Source organism: Neophocaena asiaeorientalis, unplaced genomic scaffold (assembly GCF_003031525.2).
Source record: "Neophocaena asiaeorientalis asiaeorientalis breed wild unplaced genomic scaffold, Neophocaena_asiaeorientalis_V1.1 scaffold204, whole genome shotgun sequence".
Classification (NCBI taxonomy): domain Eukaryota; kingdom Metazoa; phylum Chordata; class Mammalia; order Artiodactyla; family Phocoenidae; genus Neophocaena; species Neophocaena asiaeorientalis.
In genome coordinates this window covers 3,994,756-4,011,461 of record NW_020173922.1, presented here as the reverse complement: position 1 = coordinate 4,011,461, position 16,706 = coordinate 3,994,756, and the positions used below count along the sequence as shown (strand labels likewise).

General features: G+C 40.2%; 1 protein-coding gene across 1 annotated transcript in view; it reads right to left on the bottom strand.

The window, feature by feature from the left end:
- CTNNA1 (catenin alpha 1) overlaps positions 1–16,706 on the bottom strand; it is a 169,697-nt gene that overhangs the window by 108,893 nt on the left and 44,098 nt on the right. Inside the window, exons 4-5 of the mRNA XM_024752286.1 lie at positions 7,220–7,386; positions 6,561–6,680 (exon numbers count right to left, since the gene is read on the bottom strand). Coding sequence (XP_024608054.1) covers positions 6,561–6,680; positions 7,220–7,386 — 287 coding nt within the window. The remainder of the gene's footprint in view (positions 1–6,560; positions 6,681–7,219; positions 7,387–16,706) is intronic.

Below are 16,706 nucleotides of genomic sequence, written 5' to 3'. Positions count from 1 at the left end.
ATTGGGCAGGCAGAACTGACAATATAAGGCAGAGGTAGTCCTCTTCACAGGAACCAGGGTGGATGCTGACAGATCCTTACCTCTACCATCTATTTCACCCTTACAGTCAAATAAGAGCCTGCAGCCTAACAGAAATTCAAAACTTCTAGTCAGCAAATAATATTCTAGCCCAAGAAAGTAACAGATTATGGTCACACACAGAATCCCATTCCAGGATGGATCTGCAGTACAGCAAAATGGGTTATTCTCTCTTTAGTTAAACAAATATTTATTGAACACTGTTGTATCCAGGCAATGTTCTAGGCATTAGGGATTACAGTAGCAGTTTAAACAAAATCCCTGTCCTCTGGAGCCAGACAAGCCTAGGTTCAAAACCTGGCTCCACCACTTACTAGATGAATGTCCATGCCAAATTACTTAACCTCTCTATGCTGCATACAGTTCCTTCACGTATAAAAACTAATATCTGATCAATTATAGGATCTACCTTATACTGTTTTTGTAAAAATTAAACAAATTCGCGTTTATCAAGGAATTGTTACAGTGTTTAGCACATAGTAAACACCTTTTTAAAGTTATTCATTATTATTTTCAGCAACATCCTCACCCCCACGCCATGTTCCAGAAAAACCTTAGAGACAAATAGGTAAATCCCAGAGTGCCTGTATATCTCATAAGGTTCAACATTTCCTCACTGGGTGGCTGTTGCTTAAACGGTACAAGGGAGGCTAAAGCATCCAAGTACACACATCACATCTAAATACTGCTCTTGAGGAAACACCCTTTTTCTGGACTAGGGCTGCCTGCAAGTATAAAAGGCTTGAGGAGGAGGTAAATTATTATACACCACACCTGGGAAGAGAAGGAAAGGTCAAAGGTGAAAACAGTCCAGGGTACTAAGCATACAGCAGTAGAGGAATTCTGCCAGAAAACACATGTGCAAAATTGTGACCAGTAACTGAAGGAGGCCAATGGGCAGTATCTAAAAGGGAGCATGAAATTTCCACCAGGCTGGTACTTTAGGATAAAATGAGTTGAGTTTAATTCCCAAAAACAGCACTAGTTTATAGAAATATACACCAAGGCCCAGGCCCTATAAAAAGTCACTTTACGATCAGAAGGCACACAGGCACCCACAGCCAGCCTATTCAACAAATTCTACTGTAGGAGGCTAAGGCTAAAGGTTAAAGAATTAGGTCCAAGGAAAACTATAAATGACCATGACATACTACAAACCCAAGACAAACTTTAAAATGTATCACTCAAGATACCAGCAGAGGGACTTCCCTGGTGGTCCCAATGGTTAAGAATCCACCTTCCAATGCAGGGGACGCGCGTTCAATCCCTGGTCTGGGAACGAAGATCCCACATGTCGCGGGGCAACTAAGTCTATGCACCACAACTAGAGAGCCCGAGTGCCACAACTAAGACCCAACGCAGGCAAACAAATTAATCAATTAATTAATTTAAAAAAAAAAAGATACCCACAGAAAACAGATGGTAAAATCAAGCTGGGCAATTCAAAGATGGTGTAGGGACTATGCTACAAAAGGTATGGGCAAAGTTCAGGAAAACCACAGGTTATTAGGGCACTTAGGCCCAAAGAGACAAAACGAGGCAGCAGTTACCAGAACCCAGGAAGTGAGGTGTGGGGAGAATACCACCCAAGAGAGGCTATGACTTTTAGCAACCCAGGGCAACCAGCAGGGAGGGATAAAACCCTATCCTCACTGTCCTCTGATCTCCTAATAGCGCTCCCAGTGGCCAACGCAACCAGAAGCCAGAGAGCAAAGAAGCCCCTGGATGCAGTCCAGACAGGTCAGGTCCCTGGGGCAGAGAGCAGGGTGACCAAGGGCAGAAAACAGACATGGAGGTGCTAACAGAAGATCATCTGGCATGTTAACTAATAATTTCAAGATTTTTATGACATCTTATTTGGGAAATGTTTGAAATTCACTACTTTTTTTTTTTTTTAAAATACATCAGGGATTGTGAAGGAACTCTTCATGGATTCATGGCACACAGAATTAAAACTCAGGCAGCATTACTTTCCAGTAAGTTTCTCCAGTAGCATACAAAATTCTGGACTATTATTGTGTTTATCTCAAGAACATCATCAATTTACTTATTCCACCATTTTGCAAAGATATGCAATAGTGTCAGTCTAAATGTTCTCACTTTCCTCAAATAATATTAAGTCTTGGGGCTTCCCTGGTGGCGCAGTGGTTGAGAGTCCGCCTGCCGATGCAGGGGACATGGGTTCGTGCCCCGGTCCGGGAAGATCCCACATGCCGCGGAGCGGCTGGGCCCGTGAGCCATGGCCGCTGAGCCTGTGCGTCCGGAGCCTGTGCTCCGCAACGGGAGAGGCCACAACAGTGAGAGGCCCGCATACCACAAAAATAAAAAATAGTAAGTCTTCATAAGTCAAAATCAGACTAGGTTTTAAGACAGTAAGACTATTCACCAAACTTTATTTTTTAAATATAACTAACATTCATTTCACATATTCAAAAGAGAACTTATATCAAGAATGTTAAGTAAAATAAATTGTGAACATAATTTGGCCAGCTTGCCATATTTATAACATTACCATACTATCATACAACAAGTTCTTCTTCGGATCAGTCAGCCCCAGCAAAAAGAAAAAAACTCTCTTGCACTATTGGTGGGAATGTAAATTGATACAGCCACTATGAAGAACAGTATAGACGCTCCTTAAAAAACTAAAAATGGAATTACCATATGACCCAGCAATCCCACTACTGGGCATATACCCAGAGAAAACCATAATTCAAAAAGACACATGCACCCCAATGTTCATTGCAGCACTGTTTACAAGAGCCAGGTCATGGAAACAACCTAAATGCCCATCGACAGACGAATGAATAAAGAAGATGTGTTACACATATACAATGGAATATTACTCAGCCATAAAAAGGAACGAAATTGGGTCATTTGTAGAGACGTGGATGGATCTAGAGACTGTCATACAGAGTGAAGTAAGTCAGAAAGAGAAAAACAAATATCATATATTAACACATATATGTGGAACCTAGAAAAATGGTACAGATGAACCAGTTTGCAGGGCAGAAATAGAGACACAGATGTAGAGAACAAATGTATGGACACCAAAGGGGGGAAGTGGCGGGGCGGGGTGGTGGGGGGTGGTGTGATGAATTGGGAGATTGGGATTGACATATATACACTAATATGTATAAAATGGATACCTAATAAGAACCTGTAGAATTCAAAAAGAAAAACCTACTTGTGATTTATGTGATGGAAACATAAGTCAACACAAGGACAAATGATAAAAGCACACTGAGCCTACACTAACTAAATTACTCAGGCAATACAACAAATCTAGCTATATTATCAAGTGTCATATTAAGTACTGGAAATGTAAAACCAGGGTGTCATATGTACAGATTCAGTCTGATCACACCTTACAGCTTAAAATATGAGCAGTAACTACTATTCACCAACTGCCCACTGCTGAGGGCCTACTGAGTGTCTGGCACTATATTAAATACTTCACACACATTCTTTAATTTAATTCTCTCAAACCTGTGGGGTAGAATTTTATACTAATGTAAATGTAACCAAATGAAAGCTGAAGTCTCCAAATCTGAGGCTGTCATATATTGGACATTTACAGTATTGACCCCATGTTCCTCATGCCTGTCAGAGTTCTTGCTGAATGTTCCTATTCTCAGGAAGGCTACCACTGTCACAGACAAGAAGGCAGATCTTCATTACTCTGAGTCAGATAGAGTTAACTGCTTTCCTCTTACCAATGATTAGTAAGGAATGGGTATGTTATACAATCCGTATTTAGGGTGAATCTGTTAGAGGCTTCTAGATCATTTGCTTATAACGAGAGACATATGGAAGAAACAGTCCTTTTTTTTCTCACTGGACATATTGATGCGTGCAAATGTCATACCTAGAGCTTCTACAGCCATCCAGTGCCAGGCACACTGAAGATGGTAAATGTTGGAAAATGTCAAGAAACTGAATGCTTGATGATACTGCAAAGCCTTTGGTGGGAATGTAAATTGATACAGCCACTATGGAGAACAGTATGGACGCTCCTTAAAAAACTAAAAATGGAATTACCATATGACCCAGCAATCCCACTACTGGGCATATACCCAGAGAAAACCATAATTCAAAAAGACACATGCACCCCAATGTTCATTGCAGCACTGTTTACAAGAGCCAGGTCATGGAAACAACCTAAATGCCCATCGACAGACGAATGAATAAAGAAGATGTGTTACACATATACAATGGGATATTACTCAGCCATAAAAAGGAACGAAATTGGGTCATTTGTAGAGACGTGGATGGATCTAGAGACTGTCATACAGAGTGAAGTAAGTCAGAAAGAGAAAAACAAATATCATATATTAACACATATATGTGGAACCTAGAAAAATGGTACAGATGAACCAGTTTGCAGGGCAGAAATAGAGACACAGATGTAGAGAACAAATGTATGGACACCAAAGGGGGTAAGTGGCGGGGCGGGCTGGTGGGGGGTGGTGTGATGAATTGGGAGATTGGGATTGACATATATACACTAATATGTATAAAATGGATACCTAATAAGAACCTGTAGAATTCAAAAAGAAAAACCTACTTGTGATTTATGTGATGGAAACATAAGTCAACACAAGGACAAATGATAAAAGCACACTGAGCCTACACTAACTAAATTACTCAGGCAATACAACAAATCTAGCTATATTATCAAGTGTCATATTAAGTACTGGAAATGTAAAACCAGGGTGTCATATGTACAGATTCAGTCTGATCACACCTTACAGCTTAAAATATGAGCAGTAACTACTATTCACCAACTGCCCACTGCTGAGGGCCTACTGAGTGTCTGGCACTATATTAAATACTTCACACACATTCTTTAATTTAATTCTCTCAAACCTGTGGGGTAGAATTTTATACTAATGTAAATGTAACCAAATGAAAGCTGAAGTCTCCAAATCTGAGGCTGTCATATATTGGACATTTACAGTATTGACCCCATGTTCCTCATGCCTGTCAGAGTTCTTGCTGAATGTTCCTATTCTCAGGAAGGCTACCACTGTCACAGACAAGAAGGCAGATCTTCATTACTCTGAGTCAGATAGAGTTAACTGCTTTCCTCTTACCAATGATTAGTAAGGAATGGGTATGTTATACAATCCGTATTTAGGGTGAATCTGTTAGAGGCTTCTAGATCATTTGCTTATAACGAGAGACATATGGAAGAAACAGTCCTTTTTTTTCTCACTGGACATATTGATGCGTGCAAATGTCATACCTAGAGCTTCTACAGCCATCCAGTGCCAGGCACACTGAAGATGGTAAATGTTGGAAAATGTCAAGAAACTGAATGCTTGATGATACTGCAAAGCCTTTAAATTTAACAATCCTGAAGTCACTTAACCTAACTTGGGGCTTCTAATTAGTGAGAATATAAACCCCTCAATGTTCAAGCAGTTTTGGAGCTCGGTTTTCTGTAAACTGAAGCATAAAATATTTTAACCAATACAGGTATTGGCTAACAATAATAAGAACTTGGGACTTCCCTGGTGGCGCAGTGGTTAAGAATCCGCCTGCCAATGCAGGGGACACGGGTTCGAGCCCTGGTCCAGGAAGATCCCACATGCTGCGGAGCAACTAAGCCCATGAGTCACAACTACTGAGCCTGCGTGGCACAACTACTGAAGCCCATGCGCCTAGAGCCCATGCTCCGCAACAAAAGAAGCCCGAGCACCATAACGAAGAGTAGCCCCTGCTCGCCGCAACTAGAGAAAGCCCGCACGCAGCAATGAAGACCCAACACAGCCCAAAATTAATTAATTAATTTTAAAAAAAATAAGAATTCATCTACTCAGCGCTCTTTAAAAATAAGAATAGCACAAGCTTGACCAGGACTATGGAAATTATAAGAGCTGGATGGTGACACATGCATCCCCCCTAAGGAACACACAGCATCCAGGAAGGGCACAGGGAAGACTTCAAGCACCCCAACAGCAAAATGCCAAAGGGCTAGCAAAGGCTGGAAAAATAAGAACACTGATCCACATACCACACAACACAAATTCCTAACACTATGAAAGCTACTTGAATGGTAAGAAACACTTTAAAAGTTACAAAATATGGAGGGGGAGGTACTTTCTGGTATAGAAGTAATTCCAATATGTTTTGACTAGTTTAAGGTTTTTAAAAGTTTGAATTAAACTCCACCACCAACTCAAGTTCATCCCTGAACACACAGAACAAAAGCCTATCACTTCTCCAGACACTATCACAAACTGCTAAGCTACCTAAAGTAAAATTTTCACAGGAATCAAAATAGGAGCAAAACATGAATACAACTCAATACTAACTTTTTAACAATACTGAAAGGACACACCATAAACTAAATATTTTAATGGAACTATATTAGCAGAGGGAGATATTGGTACCTTTTGAAAACTTAGGTAAAATCGATTTTTCCCACTAGGTAATAATATAAACAACTTAAATGTATCCCCAAATCATGGTTGTACCTGTTGTCTTTTGGCTGCCATAATGTTCAGCTTATCCACTTCAGGTTTCAGGGCCTTATATTGTATTCCCAAGTCCTGTTCAGTGCCAGCATTCCTCAGTTTCAAGATACCGTCTTCTACCTATAAAACACACACCCCCAAAAGAAAAATTCTCAACAATAGAAGTCTGTACATAAAGAAGATCTAGAATTTTTTATTCCTTTCGACAGCTACTCACATAGCAATCCAAACTTCCTCTTCAATTTACATGGCCCTCAAACATTTGAGCAGCTACTACATGGGAGTTTTATGGGAGGTGGGGAAGGACAGCATTATTGTGACTTCCATCTAAAAGGATACAATTTAACATATCTTGATTTCTCAACTCTGGAACTCTACTGGTACAAGGAAATGTTTAATCACTACCACAAAAAGGGAAGGAGTCAAAACAAAACCTTTTCTGCAAATTCTTTATTAGAACAAAGACAACACAGGTTCACAGCAGAGCCAGTATGATGTTCACTTGGAACAGAGGAGTGAGTGGAAATTAAAAACATTCCTGGTCCATTTAGGTAAACCAAGTTCAAAACCAAACCAAATCCTAAGAAATGTTGAACTAAGTATGGCCAGCAGCAGCCTCACTGTGATAGAACAAATTACAGACATAGGCCTATACTTACAACTTTCAGCTGAACAAGTAATTTGTAGACATCTGCCATGTCAGCCAAAATAAGCAGCCGGGTAACAGCAGAGAGCAAAGCTCGAGCTGCCCGAACCATGTTGCCACGCTTCACGGAAGAGCAGGGATCATCTGCAAACTCTCCGGCAGCACTCTTCATCAAATCACCTGTTTTACAGAATAGAAAAACAAACTCAGCAGAATGAACCAAATAACTGGTCTACATTTTAAAAAAATAATTCAAACTTTGTATACTTCATGTGCAGAATTTAGTTTAAGGATTTTTATTTTTGTTGTTTTGTTTTCTAGCTGTCCCTAAGAAAAAGCACCTTCATACATCCCTGGTAAAAGCACAATATCTAGAAAGTGATTTAGCACTAATGTATCAAGAGCCTTAAAAATACTTCTTTCCGTTGATCTAATAATATTCCTTTCCAAGAAGGGCCATTATATGTATCTTAATGGAAAAAAAAAAAAAAATTCAAGATTTGAATGGGAGTAAAAAAATGGATCTAATGCAATCTACCCTCACATCCACAAAATGATACAGAAACACAGCAACCATTATGTAGGACCATCATACTTCATTAACCATCACAACTACCTAATGCATACAGCTCAAACAGAAACTCACTGGTATGTTCAGTCACTGACTCATTCATTTTCCTCATAGCAAAACACTTTCAACAGCTCAAATGCTCAACCAAGCATCTAGTTAAGTAAATTATGGTAAAGCCTACAATTGACTATTATGCAAATATTAACACATATATGGGAAAAAATGTTAAAGCTTTTGATGAAACCTTAAGCAGAAAAAATAAAAGATGAAATGATAAATGTATGTAATCTGTGTTTAAAAAATACAGAAAAGACTGGAGTCAAAAGACAAACAGGGGGCTTCCCTGGTGGCGCAGTGGTTGGGAGTCCGCCTGCCAATGCGGGAGTTCGTGTCCCGGTCCGGGAGGATCCCGCGTGCCGCGGAGCGGCTGGGCCCATGAGCCATGGCCGCTGGGCCTGCGCGTCCGGAACCTGTGCTCCACAGCGGGAGAGGCTGCGGCAGCGGGAAGCCCGCGTACCGCAAAAAAAAAAAAGACAAATAGGGACTTCCCTGGTGGTCCAGGGGTAAAAAATCCGCCTTCCAATGCAGGGGACGCAGGTTTGATCCCTGGTCGGGGAACTGAGATCCCACATGCCGTGGGGCAACTCAGCCCGTGCGCCACAACTATTGAGCTCAAGCACCTCAACAAGAGAGCCCAAGTGCCACAAACCACAGAGTCCAAGTGCCCTGGAGCCCGCACGCCACAACTAGAGAGAGAAAACCCACACACCACAACTTGAGAGAAGCCCATGGGCCGCAAAGAAAGATCCGCATGCCTCAACGAAGATCCCGCATGTGGCAACTAAGACGCGATGCAGCCAAAAATAATTTTTTTAAAAAAGACAAATAACAGTTATACTAGGTTACAATCTGACTCTTTACATTATTCTGTACTTATGAAAACATTTTCTATAACAGGTATTATATCCGTAATTTTTAAAATTAGGCTAAAAACATACATTTTACTATAGTTATTAGGAATATCCAACTTATACAATCCCAGCTTCAACAATGCTAAGAAGTTACTTATAACATTTCCTAGAAACTTGTAAAATAACTTATACTTTTTTGTTATCTGTTTCTAATAACAATCATTTAAGGTGCTTATCGTTTCTCTTTTCTTATAGCTGAAAGCAACTGTAGGGCCAGGGCTGTGTCTGTTCCACCAGTTATACTGACAGTGCCTCTATGGTGACTATCTTTGGATTCCTGGAAAATTACTCCCTTCCTTGGCTGAACATGTCCACTTCAGATTAAAGCCTAAAGGCTATTCACTCTCTCATCTCTTCCACAAATGTAAAAGAAGTGCACTATCAAGAAGCCTAGCTACTTCTTTTTTTTTTAATTTATTTATTTTGGGCTACATTGGATCTTCGTTGCTGTGTGCAGGCTTTCTTTAGTTGTGGCAAGTGTGGGGCTACTCTTCGTTGCGGTGCGCGGGCTTCTCACTGCACTGGCTTCTTTTGTTGTGGAGAACTGGCTCTAGGCACACAGGCTTCAGTAGTTGCAGCTCGCAGGCTCTAGAGCGCAGGCTCAGTAGTTGTGGTGCACAGGCTTAGCTGCTCCAAGGCATGTGGGATCTTCCCGGACCAGGGATCGAACCCGTGTCCCCTGCATCGGCAGGCGGATTCTTAACCACTGTGCCACCAGGGAAGTCCTAGAAGCCTAGCTACTTCTGAAGAGACCTACCAAATTTCTCCTAGCTATCAAATTTAGTTGCAGAATGTGAGATTAGGGGGAAAAAGTTAAATTCACCCTCAGATTCATGTATTAATTAGGCTAAGAAGCACAATATAGTATTAAGAGCAAAGACAAGCTCTGCGTATTTGTCAGGTCAGAAATAACTCACAATGAAGAAGTTCATAGTTAAAAGTTTTCCTGGATCTAAGATACAGACATACGACAATTACGTGGATACTTAACAAAAATGTTATTTTATGGTACTTAAAAAGACAGAGCTCAGCCATTCATTTATTTATTCAACAAATATTTGAGCACCCACTATACATTAAAGGGCAGCGATATAGTGCTCAAGAAACAGCCCATGTCCTCATGGAGCTCTATGGAGGGGGTAAGACAGACAAGCAAACAATTAAAAGCTGATTAAGACAAGGCACCTGTACTCAAAGGGCCTACAAATTAGGGAATATTACAATGCAGTCAAAATTACAATAGCACTGTGGACAAGGTGCTATGGGAATATATCAGGAAAAGTTATTTACTCATGTAAGAAGTTGTCCCTAAAGGCTTGCAGAAAAAGATATTTGCCTAATATTAATTTTAAGCAAGGGATATTAAATAAGAAATATTGGCCTTATACAATAAAAAGAATTCCACCTATTTATTGAGAGCATATTACACAAACAAATAAATCCAGTGCCACGGATAAGAAGCTGAGCAAGACTTACCTCTGCTTTCAAATGGTTTATAAACCAGAAAAGAAGAAAGTGATCATACAGAAATTATGTGGCATTTTTAACATACGAGCTTTAAGAAAGGCACAGAGTAGCATAGGGTCAAAAAAGGAAGCACTAAACGACCAGTTTGGGGTATAAGTGAAATGCCAACAACAGTTTTATTGAAGACATGGTCCTCTGAAATGGACTCTACCCTCAAAGGACAGGAATAACTTGGGACAGTAGAGTTAAGGGAGTTGGCACCTCAAGCAAAAGGAACAGCAACATAGTAATATCTAACATTTATTGAATGCCCACTCCATGGCACTACACTTATTTTATTTAATCCTATGAACCACCTAGAAAGTAGGTGGTATTAGCCCTTCTTTACAAAAGAGATAACTAAAGCTTAGGCAAGTTAACTAACTTAACAGTAACTAACTTAACTTGATTAAGTTAGTTACTATTTCACCTAATAGTAAATGAGAGAGACAGGATTTGTAATGCTTAATGCCTATGTTCTTAGAACCACTTAACAAGCTGGGTATACAATAAAAAGGCATGTTTGAGTTCTCTAGTCTAACTTGGAAGTAAAGGATGTGTATAGAAGCATCAGATGATCGAGGGGGTGGATATGATGATGGGTAGAAAGGCCATGGACAAACAGAGCACAAACAAGAATCCCTGAGCCAAAGAGGGAAGTCAAGGTCAACCTAACAAAAGCATATATAATAAACCTAGCCAGTAATATGGGTCAGAAAGCCACAGTAAGAGCCCAGGAAAGAACAGTAGTAAATTGTAAATGCAGGGGTCAAATGATATGATAACCTTTGATTATTAAGAGGGAGGGAGGGAATCCCCTGGCAGTCCAGTGGTTAAGGACTCCACAATTTCACTGTCAAGGGCCCGGGTTCAATCCCTGGTTGGGGAACTAAGATCCCACAAGCTGGGTGGCACGGCTAAAAAAAAAAGTAAGGGAAAAGAAAGCATGGTGGAAGATTACTTAAAGGATTCAAGGTACAGCTGTTCTGAGATGGAGAGGAGGGCCAGGGCATACTACATGTATGCACATGAACTGGGGAAGATTTAAAAAAAAAAAAAAAAAAGCTGCAGCCCTTGAGACTGTGGCTTTAGGAGTAAGGGAAAGAAGACTCTGTGACAAGAGAAACAAAGAGACCCAAGATGACAAACTGTCTAAAACAAGAAGATAAGCATTTGCAAAGGAAAGTGGTCAACAAAATCAAATATATACATAAAAATCACTGGAATAGAATTGAGAATCCAGAAATACAGTAAATTAATTTTCAACAAGGCTGCCAAGACCATTCAATAGGGGGAAAACAGTGTTTTTAGCAAATAGTACTGGGACAACTGAATATCCACACGAAAAACAATGAAGTTGGACCCCTACCTCATGCCATATACTTTCAAAATAGATCAAAACCAAATGTAAGAGCTACAATTATAAAACAGTTAGAAGAAAACACTGATAAAGTCTTCAAGAACTCTGATTAGGCAATGGTTTCTTAGCTATGACACCTAAAGTGTTATATATAAAGAAAAAAGATAAAAACTGGACATCATCAAAATTAAAAATTTTTGTGCTTCTAAGGACACTATCAAGAAAATGAAAAGACCCACAGAATGCGAGAAAATTTTTGAAAGCCATATATCTGATAAGGATCCACTATCCACATTATATAAAGAAGTCTTAAAATCAACAATAAAAAGACAAATAATCCAATTTAAAATAGGCAAAGGAATTATACCACACCTCTCCAAGGAAGATATATAAATGGCTAATAAGCACATGAAAAGATGCCCAACCTCATTTGCTGTAAGGGCAATGCATATCAAAATCACTAAATATAATCATTCAAGAATGAAGGCAAGGAGATTGGTTCAAGATGGAGGAACAGAAGAACGTGCTCTCACTCCCTCTTGTGAGAACACCAGAATCACAACTAACTGAACAATCATTGAAAGGAAGACACTGGAACTCACCAGAAAAGATATCCCACATTCAAAGACAAAGGAGAAGCCACAATGAGCCGGTAGGAGGGGTGCAATTACAGTAAAATCAAATCCCACAACTGCTGGGTGGGTGACTCACAGACTGGAGAACACTTAGACCACAGAAGTCCACCCACTGGAGTGAAGGTTCTGAGCCCCACGTCAGGCTTCCAAACCAGGGGGTCCGGCCACAGGAGGAGAAATTCCTAGAGAATCAGACTTTGAAGGCTAGCAGGATTTGATTGCAGGAGTTCAACAGGACTGCGGAAAACAGAGGCTCCACTCTTGGAGGGCACACACAAAGTAGTGTGCATATAAGGACCCAGGGGAAGGAGCAGTGACCCCAGGGGAGTCTGAACCAGACCTACCTGCTAGTGTGGGACGGTCTCCTGCGGAGGTGGGGGCGGTGGCTCCATCTCACCGTGAGGACAAGGACACTGGCAATAGAAGTTCTGGGGAGTACTCCTTGGTGTGATCCCTCCCAGAGTCTGCCATTAGCCACACCAAAGAGCCCAGGTAGGCTCCAGTGTTGGGTTGCCTCAGGCCAAACAACCAACAGGGAGGGAACACAGGTCCACCCATCAGCAGTCAAGTGGATTTAAGTTTTACTGAGCTCTGCCCACCAGAGCAACACCCAGCTCTACCCACCACCAGTCCCTCCCATCAGGAAACTTGCACTAGATAGCCTCATCCAGCAGAAGGCAGAAAGCAGAAGCAGGAACTACAATCCTGCAGCTTGTGGAACAAAACACATTCACAGAAAGACAGACAAGATGAAAAGGCAGAGGGCTACGTACCAGATGAAGGAACAAGATAAAACCCCCAAAAAACAACTAAATGAAGTGGAGATAGGCAACCTTCCAGAAAAAGAATTCAGAATAATGACAGTGATGATGATCCAGGACCTTGGAAAAAGAATGAAGGCAAAGATCAAGAAGATGCAAGAAATGTTTAACAAAGACCTAGAAGAATTAAAGAACGAACAAACAGAGATGAACAATACAATAATTGAAATGAAAACTACACTAGAAGGAATCAATAGCAGAACAACTGAGGCAGAAGTATGGATAAGTGACCTGGAAGACAGAATGGTGGAATTCACTGCTGCGGAACAGAAGAAAGAAGAAATAATGAAAAGAAATGAAGACAGACTAAGAGACCTCTGGAACAACATTAAACACAACAACATTCGCATTATAGGGGTCCCAGAAGGAGAAGAGAGAGAAAAAGGACCTGAGAAAATATTTGAAGAGATTATAGTCGAAAACTTCCCTAACACGGGAAAGGAAATAGCCACCCAAGTCCAGGAACCTCTAATGAAACTTAAAAGCTTCTGCACAGCAAAGGAAACCATAAACAAGACGAAAAGACACCCCTCAGAATGGGAGAAAATATTTGCAAACGAATCAACAAAGGATTAATCTCCAAAATATATAAACAGCTCATGCAGCTCAATATTAAAAAAACAACCCAATCCAAAAATGGGCAGAAGACCTAAATAGACATTTCTCTAAAGAAGACATACAGATGGCTAAGAAGCACATGAGAAGCTGCTCAACATCACTAATTATTAGAGAATGAAAATCAAAACTACAATGAGGTATCACCTCACACCAGTTAGAATGGGCATTATGAGAAAATCTACAAACAACAAATGCTGGAGAGGGTGCGGAGAAAAGGGAACCCTCTTGCACTGTTGGTGGGAATGTAAATTGGTACAGCCACTATGGAGAACAGTATGGAGGTTCCTTAAAAAATTAAAAATAGAATTACCATATGACCCAGCAATCCCACTACTGAGCATATACCCAGAGAAAACCATAATTCAAAAAGACACATGCACCCCAATGTTCACTGCACTATTTACAATAGCCAGGTCATGGAAGCAACCTAAATGCCCATTGACAGAGAAATGGATAAAGAAGTTGTGGTACTTAACTTCATGGCGAACATATGGTATTAGTAATGAAAAATACATCAGAAAACATACTGTGTGATGGAGTAAAACATACAAAATTTTTCCACTCAACTATGAATAGTAAATAAGCCATTAGCTTTTTTAAAAATAAGTTTATTTATTTTAGTTTATTTATTTTATCTTTGGCTGCGCTGGGTCTTTGTTGCTGCACACGGGCTTTTCTCTGGCTGCAGCGAGCGGGGGCTACTCTTCGTTGTGGTGTGCAGGCTTCTCATTGTGGTGGACTTCTCTTGTTGGGAGCACAGGCTCTAGGCGTGGGGGCTTCAGTAGTCGTGGCACATGGGCTCAGTAGTTGTGGCTTGCGGCTCTAGAGTGCAGGCTCAGTAGTTGTGGCACATGTGCTTAGCTGCTCCGCGGCATGTGGGATCTTCCCGGACCAGGGCTCAAACCCGTGTCTCCTGCACTGGCAGTCGGATTCTTAACCACTGCACCACCAGGGAAGCCCCAATCCATTAACTTTTAAAAAAGGGGGGGGTGGACCTCAAATTTCTGCTAAATGGTCATCTCTATAAAAGGAACATGATATTTTAAGATTGACTTGAGATGTTTAATAAGGTAATCAATCAACCTTTAAAAACGATAAATGTAACTATCAATTAGTTTACAGTGCATTCTTGTAAGAGTTATCAAAAGTACTCTTTCTGTACACAAAAAAAGGCAAACTAGGAAAACTGAGGCAGACAGGCAGTCTGTCCAAGGTCACATGATCAGCAGTAAAGGCTGAGAATATAACTGTGTCTTCTGGAACCCACTACTACTGTTCCACCAGCCATGAAATCAGATCTGTCAACATGTCCATCCCCTGGCATTTTCCCCTAACTAAGCTGGGGATAAAAGTTAAGCTCTTCTGGAGTTCAAAACAAGGACAAATCGCAACTGTTAGTAAAATAAAGCAAAAAACACCGTTCTACATTAGAACAGGACAAGATAAAGGCCTTTCTGAAGCATCAAATACCTTGAGTAAATTCCCTTCAAAGCAATCCAACTTTTTATAAAGTTATGGGTAAAGGACAGGTTTGAAAAGTGTGTGTGGGTGTGTGTGTATGAGAGACACACATACACACACAAAGTAAAAAAAGAGAGAGGATTGTTTTTTCTTTTTTAACTTGAGCCTAGGAAACATGAGATATTCTATTATGCCACTCCTTTAAAACAAAGGACGTTGCTAGGTAATATTAATGAATATATACTCTTCTCCCAGAACAATGTCTGGAGTAGATCAAACAAGGTATTGGAACTGGTCTGAATCCCAACTTTGCTATTTGATGGCTGTGTGACTTCGGGTTGCTTCAGCTCTAAGTCTGTTTTCTCTTCTGTAAAATGAGAATACCATCCCCTACCCCACTGGGCTGTTCTGAAAATTAAACGAGGTAATAAATACGAAGCTCACAAATACTTCTGTGCCCCTTCCACTTTCTCATCTACTTTCTCCAATTCTTAAACCTATTCAGAACATTGTCATTGCTCACACACCAATCATTTCTTATATTTTCAGAAATAAGGTCATGCTAGCAAGTTTCTCAAAGGATGAAGGAAAAATTGGCTTTTAATTTGTAGTGATGAAGTAGTAAAGGAGGCACCTCCTTCACTCCCATCTCCATAGTGCAGAAAGAGGTAAAAACCGGTCCTTTGGTGATAATAGCTACAAACAAAGCTTGACTTAGTTCCCCTTGCTGGGCTTTAGTTTTTCCAGCTGGTTTTTAAAATTAAAAGAGAGAGAGAGAGAGAAATTATGCCAATCTGAGGCTCCTTCAAGTTCTTAAAAACTGGTCATCTCCCTCATATATCCTATTTACAACTTCCCATCCCCAAAGCCCATGCCATACTATAAAAATGGCTCCTAATCACAATGCCATAGCAGAGGGCACCAAGTCCTCAGAAATTCAGCTATGGAAACATCTCTATAAGCCTTCAAAAGTCCTCCAAGGAGACTCAAAATATAGAGCACAGTTATATTTTCCCTAAAAACAATACTAAGGATACTTCTAATATGCTCCTTGGCCAGAACTTTTTCTATCTTTAGTTCCAGAAAAAGACAAGAACTCGGCCAGCCCAGCAGAGGAACATGGTTTATCTTCTGTAAGTTATATAATCTACCAGCTCCAGGTGTCTTTATTAATGAAAAAAAAAACCTTTTTTTAAAATTTCCACCTTAAATAGCAGATATACAATAATCTGTACTGCACAATGAGAATGGAAATCACAAAATATTTATGTCATGGGGGAGACTACACCAACATACACGAAAATATTAACAGAGGTGGTATAGCATAAGGTTGTATAGCCCGATGGGTGATTATTTTCTGCTCTTTGTGTGGGTTTTCTTTTTTAACTTTCTATAATGAATATCTTTTTAAAGAAAAAAGTCTTCAAATAATTTTAAAATGTAAAATATCCTTAATCCATGTCTGTGATACATAAAACTGAGGTTTTCCTAGAAATGAATAACTTAAAGCACTCCAAGAAAGTCTATATGCAAATTTTCTTTTTTCAAAGGTATAAA